The sequence below is a fragment of the Chiloscyllium plagiosum genome, unplaced genomic scaffold (assembly GCF_037043375.1).
Source record: "Chiloscyllium plagiosum isolate Xiang-an unplaced genomic scaffold, Cpla_swu_hap1 HiC_scaffold_10, whole genome shotgun sequence".
NCBI lineage: Eukaryota > Metazoa > Chordata > Chondrichthyes > Orectolobiformes > Hemiscylliidae > Chiloscyllium > Chiloscyllium plagiosum.
In genome coordinates this window covers 19,028,994-19,047,488 of record NW_028270148.1, presented here as the reverse complement: position 1 = coordinate 19,047,488, position 18,495 = coordinate 19,028,994, and the positions used below count along the sequence as shown (strand labels likewise).

At 41.4% G+C, this 18,495-nt stretch overlaps 1 protein-coding gene across 2 annotated transcripts in view; it reads left to right on the top strand.

Moving 5' to 3' along the window:
* Window positions 1-18,495, top strand: part of smyd3 (SET and MYND domain containing 3) — an 815,623-nt gene that overhangs the window by 242,136 nt on the left and 554,992 nt on the right. For both annotated transcript variants that reach the window (XM_043695426.2, XM_087991171.1), the window contains exon 3: window positions 16,483-16,590. In XM_043695426.2, the coding sequence (XP_043551361.1) occupies window positions 16,483-16,590 (108 nt within the window). The remainder of the gene's footprint in view (window positions 1-16,482; window positions 16,591-18,495) is intronic.

Sequence of the window (18,495 nt, the reverse complement as noted above, 5' to 3'; positions counted from 1 at the left end):
ATTGTATGCTCACCTTGTTTAAATATGGTTTTGCTGCATTACAAGATGGGATATCTCAGCTGCTGTCACTTGCCAACAAACTCGTGGGAGAGTTTTGATTTAATGAGATTCTAACTCGGATCCATGTTGTTTTTAAAGCTGTCATCTATGATGTGTTCCCTCAGTGGCCTAGCATTGTAATGATCCTATAGTCTGGTACGTTAATTGATCTCTGTGATCAGGAAGGCTCTGTATTCACAGCCAATTACAGAGCTGACTGTTCTCCATGATACTTCTCTGGAAGCTATACAACTCGATAGAAAAATGCCAGGAATTCTCCTCTTGATTAAAATCCATTAACTATTGCTGGAGGGTTCATGTATCTTTCTAGACCCAACTTTATAAAATTAAAGACAGCATCATCAGTGATTAGTTCATCCTGCTTCCATGCTGTTGCCTTATTTTATTAGTCAATCAGTGAAAGGGCCTTAAGTTCTCTCTCCCTCCCTTACTCTTTTTCTTCCTCTCTTTTTCTCTCTCTCTCTCTCTGTCTGTCTCGCACTCTCACTGTCATCCTCTCTTCCCCCGTCACACTCACTCTTTCTCCCTCACTTTTTTCTCTCTCTATCTCTTTCTCTCTTCCTTGTCTGTCTGTCTCTGTCTGTTTCTTTCTTCCTCTCCCTCCCCCCCGTCTCCTATGCACACTCTCTCCTTTTCCTTCCCCCTCCCACATACTCATCCACGTACTCATTGTCTCCCCCTCTTTTTTCTGTCTCTCTTTCTCTCTCTCCTCCCTTATCTCTCCCACACTCCTCTTTTTTCTCTCCCCCATTCCCTCTCCCTCTCTTTCCCCCTCTATCCCCTCTCTTTTTTTCCCATTCTCTGTCCCCCTTACTCTTTCCCCACTCCACTTTCTCTCTTCTGTTTCTCCTATTTCTCTGCCTTTCCTGCGCCTCCTGTTTTTCTACCTCCTCCTCACCCCATTCTCTTCAAGTTTATTTTTGTATTTACTCAAATCCATCTCCTTTCCGAACATCCGGAGCTGCTCTGCTGCGGTGTGTTCAATCCTTTCCAAATGCAGATTGCTCCCTGCTGTTCGTAGTTATTTAATTTTTGTGCTGTCTCAAAGTACCCTGTGAAATTAATGTTAATTCATGCAGATTTTAACCATGCTTTGTGTTGTAGCTTCAGGTCTGTGAGGAAGTGAATTAAAATGTGTCTAACTATATTTCCTTCAGAATTCCAAACAGGGACTTGTTTCATCACTAGGGAAGAGTGGAAGGCCACAACTGATTTATGTTTTAAGCACATTGTTGTGTTGTATGTAAATTATGTTTTTGTATTGTTTTGCAAAAACTTTTTCATCAATCTAACCTGGATTTTTTTTTGTTCTGGATCAAAGACATGGGAAATAGCAGCTGGAATTGGCTATTCGGCCCCTCAGGCCTGTTCCTGCCATTTACCCCCTTGGACCTCCTTCACCATTCAACAAGGTTGTGGCTGATTGGCTGGCTGTTTCAGTCCCACCTTCCCGCACTGTGCCATATCCCCTACTACCCTCCACATTCAAAAGTATGGATTTCTTTGTTGAACATTGTAATCAGAAACTCGTGGTCACAGAGCAGACTGCAATACTGCCTTTGTATTGTATTGTGCACCCTTCTTGCTGTTTAACTTCTCTGTTTCCTGAACATGGCTGCATGAGTTGCCTTCAAAATGCATCGCCTGTACACAAAAAAGACCTTGAATTTCCAGTTGCCTGTCACTTCAGCATACCACCTTGTGCCCCGGCCAGCATCTCTGTCTCTGGCTTACTGCAACACTCTAATGAAGCTCAGCACAAACTGGAAATTCAGAAGCTCATTTTCTGCTTGGGAACTTTTCAGCCTCCTGGGTTTACAATTGAGTTCCACAGTTTTAGGGCCTGAGGCCATGTCCTTACCCCCTATCCCCATATCCTGGGCCTTGTCATCACATGGACTCTTAATTCACACTACCTATTGTCAGCCTCTAATAGCCCCCATTAGCAGCCAATTATTCCACCAGAATCACCTTTAATCCACCCCTTTAGCTGTCCAATTGTTTTTCTCTGTCTCTCTGGGTTCCATCTCCACCTATCATTTACTCCTCCCTCCGCCTCCCATCCCATCTTCATATACAGTATACTAACCTTTTCCTAGCCACAATCAGTTCTGAAGAAGGATCAATGACCGTGCAGATGCTGCCAGACCTCCTGAGTTCTCCAGCAATTTCTGTTTTTGATGCACATTTCTAGTAACCTCAGTCCTTTGGTTTTTATGTTTAAACGCATTGTCTGTTTGTTTTTCTTGATAATCTGAATCTATTCTAATCTTCATGTTTAGATTAGATTAAATTAGATTCCTTACAGTGTGGAAACAGTCCCTTCGGCCCAACAAGTCCACACTAACCCTCCGAAGAATAACCCACCCAGACCCATTTCCCTCTGTCTAATGCACCTAACGCTATGGGCAATTTAGAATGGCCAATTCACCTAACCTGCACATCTTTGGATTGCAGGAGGAAACCGGAGCACCTGGAGGAAACTCACGCAGACACGGGAAGAATGTGCAAACTCCTCACAGACAGTCACCCGAGGCTGGAATTGAACCCGGGTCGCTGGCGCTGTGAGGCAGCAGTGCTAACCACAGAGCCACTGTGAAAGGAATCTAGTTCATTCTCTTGGATGCTGAGCCAGTCAACTGACTGTTGATTGTCTCGACTGGCTCATCCTTGTTAATCACTTAAAATGAGGTTTCTAGTCATTTTCATAAGTCGACTCCACACAAATGATGGCAGAAATCTGTTATTGACAACACTACTTTCAACTGAAGACATACTGTACTTAGAAAACTTCGCAGCTTGTATTCACCCTCATTTGTTAAGATCCCTGCTGATATTATTACTGATCCAGGGCCTAAATCTTGCTTGATAAATCTTCTTTTTTGATTTAGTGAGGTGGTCTTTCACAAAAACACAAGCATATAATGCTGCAGATCTGCAAAACAAGCTTATTGTGTAAGAGGAATCAAGATAATATGGAACAAGCTATTTACATATAACCCAATTTTGAAGATTTCAAAACCACATGGTAAAATGCAATATTTTACTTCCACTAACAGCATCCCTTCACAGTAATTAAAAACTGGAAGACATTCCCTTTCCTATCACTTTATAGGTTTGACTTAACTATTGCTTTCAGTGCCTGGCCTTGAGAGTTTGACAGTCTCTTCCTTAGCATTAACACAACTTGGGTTGTAGGTGAAAGTGAGGACTGCAGATGCTGGAGATCAGAGTCAAGATTAGAGTGGTGCTGGAAAAGCACAGCAGATCAGGCTGCATCTGAGGTGCAGGAAAATCGACATTTCGGGCAAAAGCCCTTCAACTTAGGTTGTACCTTCTCAGCTTTGAATGACCCTTTCATAATTAGATTAGATTAGATTAGATTATATTACATTCTAGATTATATTCTAATCACTTCTGTTCTGGAACTTTCAAACTAACCCCTTACACCCTACTTCTTAACTCTTCTGAACTAACTCCTTTCTCGAGGCGGAACTGTTTCATGTATCTAACTCTGACCTCAATGAGCTGAATCTAAAAGCTGTTCAAGCTATGGGTTCTTCTCCCCCAAGTGAAAAAAAATCAGTTCCTAATCCTTCGAATTGAGAACAAGGTAATTACCTTCAATGTTTGTACTGTCTACTTGTAATGCTCCCAATGCAAAAAAATTCCAATTAAAACCCTAGGAACATTCATACCTTTTTCTTAATAGAGGCCAGAAATACTGAATGTCACATACCTTGCATCCCACTAACCCTGAGTCGTCATGTGAACGCCATTCCCTTTAGGGTCCCTTTTGAGACACACAATTCTGACTTGGCTTAGAGCAAGTTTATATACATGAACTCCATAAACTTGAGATTGTCCAAAGCTTTGCTGCCCATAACTTGTACCAGTTCCTGTTATCCAATTGCCTCTGTGCTCACTGATCTGCATAAGCTCCCAGTCAAGTAACTCCTTGATTGTCAAGTCATGCTTGTTTTTACATCCTTCCATGGCCTCATCCCTTCCCTCTCTCTCTGTTCTCCACCATTATCACAATCCTCTGAGATATCTGCATGCATAGAATTCTAGCCTCTCGCACATATCCAGTATTTACTGTTACTATTGAGCTATCCTCCCTCTTTGACCAAACTTTGGCATCTGACTGGATATCTCTGCATGTGACCTGGTGTCTCACACCTGACTTGGGTTGTACTTTGCTAAAGTGCAAATTTAGGCCTTTGGTTACATTAAAGGTATTTTGATTTCATAGAATTTTCATAGAATCCCTCAAGTGTGGAAGCAGGCCGTTTGCCCCACGCCGGTCCTCTGAAGAGCATCCTACTCAGACACACTCCCCGAGCAAACCTACATCCAAAACCTCAACCTGAGCTACAAATCTTCTCAAACCTCACTAATCTGTTAGTACTCTCTCTGTGTTTCTTCTTTTTTAAAATCCATTTTGTGAAACTGTGAGCTGAGAATTGAAAGTGATCTTTGGACTGTGAGCAACAGTTTTTTTTGAGAAAATAGCAAGATAATATTTGTTTATAGTACCTAGGCAGGTTGATTCTTGCTTAAAGAACGCTGTAGATGTTTCGGTTCTGGAGAAACATGCTCAAGTGTTGGCAGGTGTTTGGATGTTAACAGGGGCCATCCATGGAGGCTGGTGTCAAGAAAGAGAAAGTTGAAGAAAAGCAGAAAGAAAAATCAAAGTTTGAACTTTTTAAAAAAATCTGTCATATTATGGTTACCAAAGGTACAGAACAGAGATTTGATTACTCTCCAGTAATCCTCCCATTATCAACTTACTGAAAGTCCAAAGAATAGAATCTCAGTTGTAAGAATTAAATGAACATTCCTCGGAGCTGATTAGAAACTATTTACATTATCCATTGTCTTCAGGTATCAACCAAGCTATAATCTCATTTGTCTGCATTACCATGCATCGTGGAAACTGCTCAAGTTGCATATCTTCTGGTTTTCTTGAATTCATCCTTTAAATGGGTCTGTCATTTGTATATTAGAGAGTGGGGGCTAGAGTCAAAAAAGATTAAGTTTGAATTATTCACATTAATTTGGTTACCTTGTTTAACTTTGATCTGTTAAAGTTGCTGTATTAATTATAAGTTAATGCTTTTGTTTAAGCTATAAACTTGGTGTCTCATTTTGTTTATTCAAAAAGTCTGGTTAGGAATCGTTGGGGTCAATTTTGGGGGTCATTGAATGTTTTAATTTTACAGTGTTGTAAATACAGGCACAGGGAGACTGATTTGATTTGACTGTCTGTCCTTGTGTTATAATAATGTAGCATTGAAATCAACATTGAGGCCAGGAAGTTGTAAGAGTAGCCAGTTGATAAATGAAGTACTGTTTCTTGCCTTACTACGGAGCTTTATTGGAATGGTGAAGGGGACAGAAGACAGAGGCCAGGGTATCTTTTGCTTTACCTCCATACTTAAAACCGAAACAGGCCCTCCTAGGTGGAGCAGTGCCCCATTTTATTATCATTATTTAAAGACTATTGGCATGTTTTAGTGTACTTATACACCCATGTTTTACCATTTACACACACTGTTCCATGTTTTGTAGACATCAAAGATTTATAAACTGATTCGACACTGCTCCTTCAGTCTAGCTGCTTCGTTTTCTAATCTGAATCTTTCCTCCTGCTTTGAATGTTTCTAATCTTCTGTGCATTTTGATACACTTTTTCTTTTGAATCATTGCTTGGCTATTTTTGAAAATATCAAGTCTGTTTCACATTTTGGATGATTGGCTCAGGAAACAGAGCAATGAAATCCCTGTGGTCTGGCACCAATCCAGCTGATTTTGTGTGTGAGCTGTGCTGAGTTTTATGAAGGTGGATTGTGTGGTTAGAATCGGGCTGCAAATTTCTGGCTGTTTTTAACTACCTCTGCTCCATGACCCCTTGTATTAAATGGGTGGTATTCATTTGATCCTGAGGCTGAGTTTCAGATACAAGAACCAATTGTTTCTTCTGCTCTGTAACTCTTTAATGCTTCCTTTGCCACATGGAAGGTTCACAAATACAATTAGCTGGAACTTTACTGAAGGTGGAAGGAGTCAGAAATTTTGAAACTAGTTTAATTTATATTTCTTTAAAAGTTCCAGTAGGCATTGTCAAAGTGCAGAATGGAGAATAAGATACAGTTTCACATTGGGAAATACAATGCATTTTGGCAAAAATATGTGTTCTATCAACTGGATGTAGCAAACATTTCCCAGAAGCGTTTCACCATCTACAAGGCACAAATCAGGAATGTGGTAGAGTATTCTCCACTTGTCTGGATGAATGCAGCTCCAACAGCACTAGTAGCTCCACAACATCTAAGACAAAACCATCTGCTTGATTGGCATCCCATTCACCACCACCATCATTAACTCCATTAACCACTGGTGCATAGCGACAGCAGTGTATAACATTTACAAGATACACTGCAGCAACTCACTGAGTTCCCTTATGACAGCACTTTCCAAACTTGGATTTCTTACCATCCAGGAGGACAGCAGATGCATGAGAAAACCAACACCTGTACATTCCCCATCAATCCACCCACCTTCCTGACTTGGAACTCTATCGCTGTTCCTTCAGTGTTGCTGCGTCAAAGTCTTGAAATTCCCTTCCTGAGAGCACTGCTGTATTTACACCAAATAGACCACAGTGTTTCAAAAAGGTAGCACACCACTGCCTTCTTAAGGGCAACAAGGCATGGGCAATAAAGACTGTCCAAAGGCCACTCAAAGTTTTGTGAACAAATAAAAGAAGAGATCCAAATGCTCAATTCATGTCATTCTAGAAGTGTCAATTATCAGTTCACAACTGATCAAAGAACATTTTGGTTGTCAGAAGCATTGAAATTGGAGTAAGGAAGGAATGATAAATTCGTAGATAACTCTGCTGAGGCTGCAATTAGTCTGATCAGTAGTTTGAGGCTCTGTTATAGATGGGGCACGAAAGCCACACAATATGGTGTTGATTCACCTGGACAGTTTCAGGAGGGGAAGCATTGAAAATACTGGGACCAAGATTTCTGCCCATCTTTCCACAACAGCAAAATAGGTTTCAAGAAACTTCAAGAAACTGATTTCCTGAAGAAGGGCTAATGCCCGAAACGTCGATTCTCCTGTTCCCTAGATGCTGCCTGACCTGCTGCGCTTTTCCAGCAACACATTTCCATTCAAGAAACTTTAATAGAGGTCGTTAAAACGTAAGGTTTACAACATGGTGGAGTTTGAAAATGCTGTTATTTCTGTCTAGGGGATTGGTGGTAAGAAGACTTCTCCAAGTGATTAACTTGTCAGGCAAGTTAGGAGGAATTCCTTCACGTTTAGGGTTGTTGGAACATATTGCTTAGTCACAGGGAGGGGTTGAGGTAGAAACTGGTGTGTGTTAAAAGGAAAATTGCTAACTATATGAAACAGAATGAGACAGAGGGGAGAAATTGACCCAGTGAGATTAGTTTTGTATTGTCTAGCCAAGAATAGCACAGATTTGTTGGACTGGTTTAGTTAGCTATTTAACAACTGTGATAGTTTATTTGAACACACTGTTGTATTGCTTGCATTTGTTTATGAGCAAGATTAATATGTTGGATAAAAGACATGCTGAATAATTACAGGAAGAGTTATTTATAAAGGTGAGACTAGTATAAACATGCTGCAGTTTTTCACACCATAACAGTGCGTGTCCTTCCAGAGATGAGAAACTGCTGAGTAAGCTGCTTAATAAATATGGATTTAAGTCGGATTCAGAGCAGTGCCAAACATGATCTCAGTGTGCAGGGGTGCCATCAAGTGTTGTTATTTCTTCCTAATTATAGTCAAGTAGACATTGATTTTTTAAAACTTTGTATGGGTGCTGAGAGAAGACGACAACGCAAGTTAAATAGGACAGCAAAGATAATCAAGTTTAGGGAGTGGGTGAGACTGAAAGGCATCTTGTTGCAGGGCAGTGCCTAGTTTGAAACAATGGAGCAATGCTTCACACTTTCAGCATTTCATACAAAGTCTGAGTGCTTTGGGAAAGTGGATGTGAGAGTGGTGACATCGGGTAGGATAGCTTCATGAAAAGAGAAGTATGTGAGGGAGGTGGGGGATTTCACTCCCTCTGCACACAGGCCCTTGAACTGGAGTATTCCAGATTTATGAATGTGTGGAGCTCACTAGCGCAAGGTCTAGTTGAGAGACATTAAAATAGAATAATAATAAGGCTATGCTAATGAGGTTGGAAGCTGACTTGTGTGGAGAATGAACATGAGGGTGATGAGAGGAGACAGCAGAACTCAGAGTTAAAGTGAAGAGGCAAAAGAGGATGATGGGATATGGCAGTTGGACTGCATTGTTTGATTGGCCACTTCTGGTACAATGTTGATTCTATGCAATGTCCCCATATTTCTCAGTGCAGCTCAGTAGAGGATGCTAACCTGTCTGGAGAGCTTCTTCACTGCGGCCTGACCCAGAATACTGATTTATCACCTGCTCAGTAAGACTTGCCAGCTGATGACACAGAAAATCCAGTCGCCCAAAGCTGGTCCTTGATCTGGTTTTAAGGTGCAAGCGTTTTGTTTAGAGTGAAGCTATTCCCTGTCATTGAGTCTAGCTGATTGGCCCTACAGCAGGGAGAGGCCCTACCGAAGCATCTCATTACTTTTAATGAACTGTCCAAGGAGAAACAAGTACCATGAGAATGAAAATCCAATCTAAGACTTCAGTGCTATATTGTCGAAGGTGCCATTGTTTTGCTGATGGAATCGAGGCCTTCTTTTCTGTCTCGTGTTAACAAAAGTACTATAGATCTCATGGAACCTTTTCGAGGAAGAGCAGGAGTGTTCTCCCCAGAGTGCTGGTCAATAATTGTCTCTCAACCAACAACACTTTAAAAGAGAAGACACTTATCTGGTCATTGTCACATTGCTATTTCCTGAGGACATGAAAGGCTGCTGCACTTCCCATAATGCAACATGATTGTGTTTTATAGATATCTATTTCATTTACTGTAAAGTGCTTTGAGATGTCCTGAAACTGTGGACGCCACTTTTTCTGTATCTGATTGGCTGAGGATAAGTTCTTTTCTGAAATATCATCAATTGTCCCCCAAATTGAAGGTGATGTCTACTCATGGTTGTGAGTTTCTGTTGTGGGTCTTCATAGGACATTTCTTGACCTGCAGATTTGAGGGCACATTGGGCAGGATGTCTCTTGAGGTAATAGGACCCGGTGAGCAGGATTTGGTGTCTTTTCTCTCCATCTCTGCCAACATTCTGCCTCATCATTAAGATATTAGGAAATAATGTGTGGAGCAGCTCTGGGCAAGTTGTTGCCATTCTGAACATTGGCAGAAAGCCCCTCTCAGCTTTAATGTCAACGTTGTTGCCTACAAGGAGTGCTTGTGAATGTTTTGCTGTGTTTTCTTTCTCCACTCCTGGAATAGTGGTCATTTTGAATTTGAGAAAACAGGATCTAACAAGGCAGACTGTGTCCAGATGGCTGTAAAGTATGTACAATCCATCGTTTTACAGGTGTTTTGACTGAATATGCACAGAGTTGTCTTCAAGAAAGGCTTCAACCTTTTTTTATGTTCCACTGATTTGAACTCTGAGAATGGAGCGAATGCATTGCTGATGGAATTTCTTCTCTGCTTTTATGTGTTGCTATATATAACTCAGCCCTCGCTGCAGTATAGGAGTGTAGTGACAACAGCTACTCTATACACTAAGCCTTTTGTTAACTTGCAAAGGTCTTTGTTATCAAACACTGGTTTGTAGAATGTTGAACTGACACAGGTGATCAGGTTGTAGATCTCATTGTTCAAGGTGTCAGTGGTCAATGCTTACATGAGGGGTGCAGTATTTGGCTGACCAGGTACAAATTGTCAAATAGGTTTGGTCCTGGCAGCATTCATGGAAAGACTAGGTTTCTGCAGAATTGGAGAGATTGGGAATGGCTAGCCAATATGGAAGCCAGCAAGTACCACTTAGACCAAGTTCAAACGTAAGGTTGTCGTCACTGAAGAATAAGGCCAGAAAAATTAGCAGACAAAGCCATCATTGATCTCTGCTTTTTATTTTTAAAAAATACTTTGAAACAATCTGTGTCCCTTTGAGACTTGAAGTATACATGTTTTTATTACGATGGGCAATGTTATGAATGACGGGAAGTAAAGGAGGCATCAAGTGTCAGAGCATGAGTCAGGTCATTAAGTGTTGGTGCCTCTCCCAGAAAGTGGATACGTCCACTTAGTAACTTGGCAAAAATATTGGATTATCTGCAAAAACTATAATTGACTTGGATCAGGATAGATGTTTTGCAGTCTACATTGTCATCCTGTGGTTTAGGTTCGACAGTTATGACTTGTCTGCTTTTAAAAAGCGAAGCACAAGGCCTGTTTAAACAAGCCTGAATTGTAATCTAGTTTTTTTGGAACCGAGGTGACTGGTTCAAAGGTTAACTCCAGCTTTTTCCAGTGATTTGGCCCATTTTTTGACAACTGCCTTAAAATGACCATTGATTTTGTGATAACTGCAATTCCATACAACTGGTTGTGATATTACTACATCTTCTGAATGTGAAAGGGCAGCTTTGGTTTAGTGCTTGGCTAAGTATCTCATAGCCTATGCTGTGCGACTGAACAGATGCTCTAAAAGTGATTGATTTTCTGGATGAGCTTTTGTGTTTGTTTAGTTAATTCCTGAGCACAATGTTTGATGGCACTGTGTCATCGTATGCTTCGAGTGCTCAATTCTTTTACATTCTCTTTACACAAGCATGTACCAAATGTTTAATAGAAACTGGCATTTATATGTTATGTATTTTAATTTAATGACATGTCCCTGTGCACTTGAATTTCTAGGATAGAAGAGTTTTAGGTTGGTGACTGAAACAATGGTCCAAGCAATGGATTTTGAGGATTTTCTTTTTGCGAAATAATTCTAATGAAGTTATGCTGACAACGAATGGGGTTGTCAGTTGATCTTACGGTGTGGTGCACGTGCATACACTGGAAGCTATGTAATAATACACAGGACCCTGTTTCTTTTCAGACAGAACACATACAGAGAGGGCAGTTATTTTAATTCAGATAATTAGGTGATAGCCATCTCTTGTTCATTTCACAGGATAATGTCTTGACCAATCAGAATCAAAGTGCCTCTTTTAAAATTTAATCAAAGCTTGGTAGTTAGCTGTCACTCATTATTTAACTGATGCTTTCTCCAAGGCAATGCCTCTACCAATCAGAGTCCACTTGCCAGCCAATCAGCGCTATTCTTTCATACTGTATGATGTTTTTTTCCCTTTGAAGAATTTTGCAATTGGTCCTGATGAGTACAAGACAAAACAATGGCAGTAGTTGTTGGAAATCAACCATCTTACTCTCAGGACATTGCCACAGGAGTTCCTTGGGCCTGGTCACCTTCAGCTGCTTCATCAATGATCTTAACTCCAACATAAAGTCAGAAGTGGGATTGTAGCTGTTGTTTACACAGTTTTGCAGTACCATTCGGGACTCTTCAGACACTGAATTAATCCATGTTCATCTGCAGCAAGACCTGGATAACAGTCAGGCTTGGGCTGATTAGTGGCAAGTAGCACCAAGTGCCTGGCAATGGCCATCTCCAACAAGAGAAAATCTAGCTAACTCCCTGTTGAGATTCAGTGGCATTACCAGTGCTGAGACCTGTGCTGTCAACATGCTCCGCGTTACCATTGATTAACTGGCCAGTCATATAAATACTGTGGCTGCAAGAATAGGTCAAACACATGAAATTCTGAAGCCAGTAGCCTACTTTTTACTCCTGTGGTTTGCTCAGCATCTGCCAGCTGAGGTCAGGGGTGTAATGGAATGTTCTCTATTTGTGTGGGTGACTGCAACTTCAACAACATTTGAAGCCCAACACATTCCAATACAAAGCATTTCACATGGTCATTACCCCATGCGTGACCTTAAACCTCCATCCTCTTAAACAAGGCACTCAGGCAGCAGTATGTACCATTAACAATTACATTGTGGCAACTCATCAAAACTCCTTTGAAAGCACCTTGCAAACCCCTGGCCTCTACCAAGGCCAAGAGTGACAGATACTTGGGAACACCACGATCTGCAAGTTCCTTTTCAAGTTGCACTCCAGTCTGACTCAGAAATACATTGCAATTCCTTCAGTGTTGCTAGATCATGATCCTAGAATGTGTGTGTATAACTACATCACGTGAATTTCAGCAGTTCAAGAAAGCAGCTCAGCACCACCATCTCCGGAGAACATGAAAATAGGCAACAACATCCTATATCCCGTGAAAGAATAAAACTGTGTTGCCATCTTGAATGTTTCCCCCAGCTAGAAACTTGCTGCCAGAAGTAACAGAAGAAATTATTTAACAATAAGCTGTCATTCTGCATAAAATGGTTGTTGTTCAAAATGACTTGAATGATGTTGGTCATAGATTTTCTCACAGAGCTGTATTCATATATTGGAAACCAGAACCACAACCGGGCATGTTTGGCTGGAGCTTGAATTATTGGATTGGACTGTATTTTATTTCATAACTCTGTCAATGCTCCAGGCCCTCCTATTTTGGCTGCCTTCCACATTTACTGAGGTAAGTTCGTCCGTCTTCATTTTGGCTGCACCCACTGCCTCTGTTCATGTTCTGGAGTCTGCCTTATATCCCAGAGTTAAAAATTACACAAACACCAGGTGCTGCTCCTTCGTCAGAACATAGAACATTACAGCGCAGTACAGGCCCTTCGGCCCTCGAAGTTGTGCCGACGTGTGAAACCACCGGAAGCCCATCTAACCTGCACTAAACTATTCTTCTCTATATGGAGGAGAAAGTGAGGTCTGCAGATGCTGGAGATCAGAGGTGAAAATGTGTTGTTGGAACAGCGCAGCAGGTCAGGCAGCATCCAGGGAACAGGAGAATCGACGTTTCAGGCATAAGCCCTATTCTTGTCTATATGCCTGTCCAACGACCATTTAAATACCCTTAGCTTTGGTGAGTCTACTACTGTTTTGGGCAGTGCGAACCTCGCCCATACTACTGTCTGAGTAAAGAAACTACATTCTGACACCTGTCCTATATCTATCACCCCTCAATTTAAAGCCATGTCCCCTCGTGCTAGCCATCACCATCTGAGTAAAACGGCTCTCACTGTGCAACCTATCTAACCGTCTGATTATCTTATACGTCTCAATTAAGCCACCTCTCAACCTTCTCTCTTAAAAAAAAGCCTCAAGTCCCTCAGGTTTTCCTCGTAATACTTTCCCTCCATACCAGGCAAATCTCCTCTGAACCCTTTCCAAAGCTTCCAAATCCTTTCTATAATGTCCAGAACTAGAGGGCATAGGTTTAGGGTGAGAGGAGAAAGATATAAAAGAGACCTAAGGGACAACCTTTTCACGCAGAGGGTGATACGTGTATGGAATGAGCTGCCAGAAGATATGGTGGAGGCTGGTACAATTACAACATTTAAGAGGCATTTGGAAGGGTGTATGAATAGGAAGGGTTTGGAGGGATATGGGCTGGGTGCTGGCAGGTGGAACTATCTCAGGATTCCCTCCAACATCTTGCCCACCACCGACATCAGGCTCACCAGTCTATAGTTCCCTAGCTTGTCCTTACCACCTTTCTTAAACAGTGGCACCACGTTAGCCAACCTCCAATCTTCCGGCACCTCATCTGTGACTATTGATGATACGAATATCTCCTTCATCACTATCCACTGATGAAGGAGCAGCACTCAAAAGGATTGTACCTCCAAATAAACCTGTTGGAGTACAACCTGGTGTTGTGTGATTTTTAACTTTGTCCATCCCAGTCCAACACCAGCACCTCCTCATCATTACATCCCAGAGTCAGCACTGCCCATACCTACTTTTCACCCATGTGTATTCCAACTCATTTGCTATTTTCAGTTCCTTTTGGTTATGGCTGGCCTGTGCTGTCCTATCCAGAGTGGCTTGTCCAGGTGCATGTGGCCTCCTGCTTTCATGACTGTCCGTGCTTTGATCTCATTGTTCACTGCTGACTTGCTTGCACATCTTAACCTTTTCTGGTGCATTTGCCCTGGCCTCCTGCCAGCATTATGTGTACATGGTGAATCAAGTTACTCTGATAGCCTTACTCATTAGCCTCTTCATTGCGACCCTTGTCTTCGATAGATGGACATCAGCCTTTTGTCTTCAGGGTCCACACTTATCCACAAAGATTTGTGAATGTCAGTCATCGTCTTACATCTCCAGCGTAAAGTGCTGTGTTTAAGTCCAAGTTCAGAGCCGTCGGCATAAAGACTTAGGCTAACATCCCAGTGTAGTTTGATTTTATTTATGCATGGGAAACGGTGTCATTGGTTAGAACAGTATTATTTCCCATTCCTAAATACCCAAAGGGCAGTTAAGAGTCAACCACATTGAGGGGATGCTGCAGTATCATTTTAATTAGACTTAAAAACGAGATGCTTTCAGCTCTCTTAGGTGCAAGATCACTGGGTATCCTTAAAACGATGCAGATTATGAGGTTGCTTGTCTCATTGTTGTATGTTTGCAGATTTTCTGCTGCCTTGCCTACATTCTAACAATGACCATATTGTGAAAGTACTTCTGTGCCTGTGATAATGCTGCATGTTACTAAGGAATGTCTCCTCTCCAGAATAAATGGAGGACTAATTGCCTCTAATTCATCAAATGAGGAGACTATCACTTAGCTCTGAGGATTTGCATTTTCTAAATCAAAACATGAACAATTGTGTAGTACTTAAGTGGTGGTGAAAGATGCATGAATTTAAGTCTTTTTTATTTAAGTGAATGAATTTCTGACCAATTTTCTTTCTGCCCAATTGTGGTTCTGGAATTGAATTCACCTTTGTTTAAAATTTAAAATTTTCTGACAGCTTTCTTTTGTTTGTTGACTTGCAGTTCATTCCACCTGCTGCTATTTTAGTCTCCTTACCTTTCTTGGTGTTTAAACAGATCGACTTGCCAGTTTACAGTATTTGTCTTTCCTAAACGTGTTGTCTACCAGGCAGGTAAAGCGCCAAGTTTTATTTTTAGGTCTTCATCTTGTTGCCATTTTTTTCTTTTTCAACCAATTCTTAAAGACTTGTGGGTTTTATGGCAGCTTTGGTGCAACAATGGTAGATGTCTTTTCCCTAGGATGGAAAAATTTCAAGACAAGGGGGCACATTTTTCAGGTGAGAGGAGAGAGATTTAAAAAAAATGTGAGGAGCAAATTTTTTACATAGAGTTTTTCATGTGTGGAATGAACTCCCTGAGGAAGTGGTGGATGTGGGCGCAATTACAACATTTAAAAAACATTTGGATAAGTGCATGAACCGGAAAGGTTTGGAGGGATATGGGCCAGGAGTCAGCAGGTGGGACTGGTTTCATTTGGGATTATGTTCAGCATGGACTGGTTGGACTGAAGGGTCTGTTTTCGTGCTATATGACTCTATGTGATGGGATATATATTGACAGTCAACCGCAGCCATTGTCTTTGATTTTATTGTGTTGGCAAACGTTTTCATGCGTAGAGCTGTAATCTTTTCCTCTATTAATTTAATTAGTGCTTTAATGTTGTGATTGTCTCTCTTAGGATTTTACAGTGCCCCATTAGAGTTTCTGTTTCCCCTCTACCACATTTCCTTTAATTTTGGATGTTGTTTGAATCTGTTGCACTTGTTTAACACACTGAGGGGACCCTTGGAACTCAGCATCTTAATTTCTTTGCTGAGTATCCCCCAGCCCTCCCCTCACAATATCCTACCTCTTTGCCCAAGGCCCCCTTAGGTCAAATTTTGTTCAGTAACATTCCTGGGAAATGCTTTGGGATGGATCACCATGTTAAGCTCCTCTAAAATAAGGACATTTCTTTCAAATGGAGCTTGTTCCATCCATCATGGCACTGCCAGGTCTCGAGAAAAGCAATTCGGAATAGTCCTACTATCCCCCAGCATTTGCCCTTCAAATTATTTATCTTGAGTTTAGTCTGCTCTTTCTCTCCTCTCCAATGATTTTAGTCAGTCCTGTAAAGGGATGGGGGCATGCTTACCATTTTCTTTTGATTCATTCACAAGATACGGGAGTTGCTGGTTGGGCCAGCATTTATTTCCCATCACTGATTGCCCCGGAGACGGTGATGGTGAGCAGTAATTGTGTAATTCAGGTAAAATTTGTCATTCCAATTGAAGATTATGGGGACAATGGTTGATTCTCCCTTGTTGGAAATAATCATTGTCTGACACTTGTGTGGCTCGACTGCTACTTGCCACTGATCCTTCCACACCTGGGTGTCACTCACCTATAGGAATTCTCAGTATGATTTTCTCCATATGGATGTAGTGAGTTGTCTGCCGATGTTTGATTTACAGTGATCGGCAATTATTTGTCCAGTTAATCCTCAGTTAAAAGTGTTTTCTTTTCGCTTTAGAAACTAGCTTGGCTGGACCACAAGCGTGAATGTAAATGTTTGCGAAGTATCTATCCGAAAGTTCCAACTGATATGACCAGGCTTGTGGCAAGGATAATCTTCAAACTGGTAGGTTAATATATAGATCAACTATTGATGGCTCAGTTTCCTATTGTTATAGAATTTGGTTGAGTTTAATATGATAAAGGAATTTGGCACATTTTATAAATGTAATTGCAAATGTAAGAGCAGTGAGCCATTTTCCAGCCATGTCTCATTAACCTTTAATCCTTGGCTGATATTGCTCCTTGCCCCTCTTAATTGTGCCTCCATTTCAAATCATCCCTGGCAGTGAGACAGTGAACAAACTTTGCGTTATTCCCTTCACCTGTACTTGCATTGCAAAGAGATATTCGTACGAAACACATTATGTTTTACAGCTTCCCTGTAAGTGGGGAGTATTAGGCAGAATCTTATTGAGGTGTCGGGGGGAGGGGTCCAGCCTGTGGGCTAACGAGCTGGCAAAGGAACTGTGGTTTCTCTTTACGGGAAGGCTCGCCCTGCCAATTGAGCAGTAATAAGGTCATCGAAAGGCCTTTACCTGGAATCAGGGACCATGGTTGGAAGCTCAAGTGCCGCGTCCTTTTGGCCGATCACCCCCTACTCTTCCAAACCCCATACCTCCCACTGGAGGTGATAAGCTGGCTATGCAGACGAGGCCTTTGAGAACTTCTGTGGCACTCAAAGGTCTCAATTGGCAGTGAGGTGAGCTGGTCAATTATGGGCCTTCCCATCCCAGATTTTGGTGGAGACGATGGATGATGAGCACCTGGTACTGCGACACCTTTCTTAGTTTCATGCTCTTTCTTCCTCCAAGCTCACCACCAGAGAGAGGAGAAAATTGCACCTTACTGTTTTTGTAATTACATTTTGATTTTACTTCTCAGGTGCCCAATTGGCAATTATTCACAGTGGCTTGATTGAAACCAGGAGAGAATGTAAAATCATGACAACGTTAAAATAAAATTTATGTGGCGAGTAATGTTGAAACGCTATGATCTGATCCTCCTGCAAAATCACTGTAATAATAGTACCCTCGCCCCCTTCACCCCCCTTTAAATAATCAAGTGCAAGTTGAAGTAAAAGACCAGGAAATATTCTGATCGAATCACACTTGTGCAATACTGGTCAAAACATGCCAAGAAAACCTTAACGTCCTAGAAATAATGTGGATAATCACAGTAGATTTTAGAAGCTGTGAACATGTATCGAAACCAAACTGACTGCTAATTTGGTGGCTCATTTGGTAGCATTGTTGCCTCAAACTCTTAAGGTAATAAGTTCAAGTTCCAGACCAAGACTTAAGCAGAAGTATCTTGACTGACTCCTGAATGGTAGTGAGGAAGTGCTGTATTGTTGAAAGTGCTGCTTTTCAGATGAGGCATCAAACCAAGGCTCCATTTGCCATCCTGGATGATGTAAATCAGGCCGTGGCACTATTTCTAAGTAGAGCAGGGGAATTATCCCTGGAGTCTTGGCCAATGTCTATGCTTCACTTAACATCACAAAACAAATAATCTGATCATTATTAGATTACTGTTCATGCAACCACACAAACTGGCTAACCATTTTTCCGACATCACAGGAGTGATGATAGTGCAAAGTCTCCATTGTCTGTAGGGTGCTCTTTGATGGTCATGCGACCAAAATACAATACTTTCTTTGTCATACATGCTCTCATTCCAACATATGTGTCCACAGTTCCGCACTTATATACACGTCATCACTTTTTATGACAGCGCAATTTCCAAATGTACAGAGACATCCTTCAGACTAAACCCAGTGACCTTCAAATGCTAGAAGGAGAGACACCAAAATATGCCAGTTAAAATGTTCCTAACTGTCATCATTTCATTGCTTTACTGACCCCCTTATAGATTATTGTTTGCGTGAATATTGGGCTGACCACTAATGTTTGTCTCCTGAACGCATGGAAATTGGAACAAGAACTTAAATATTAGCATGATAGCAATA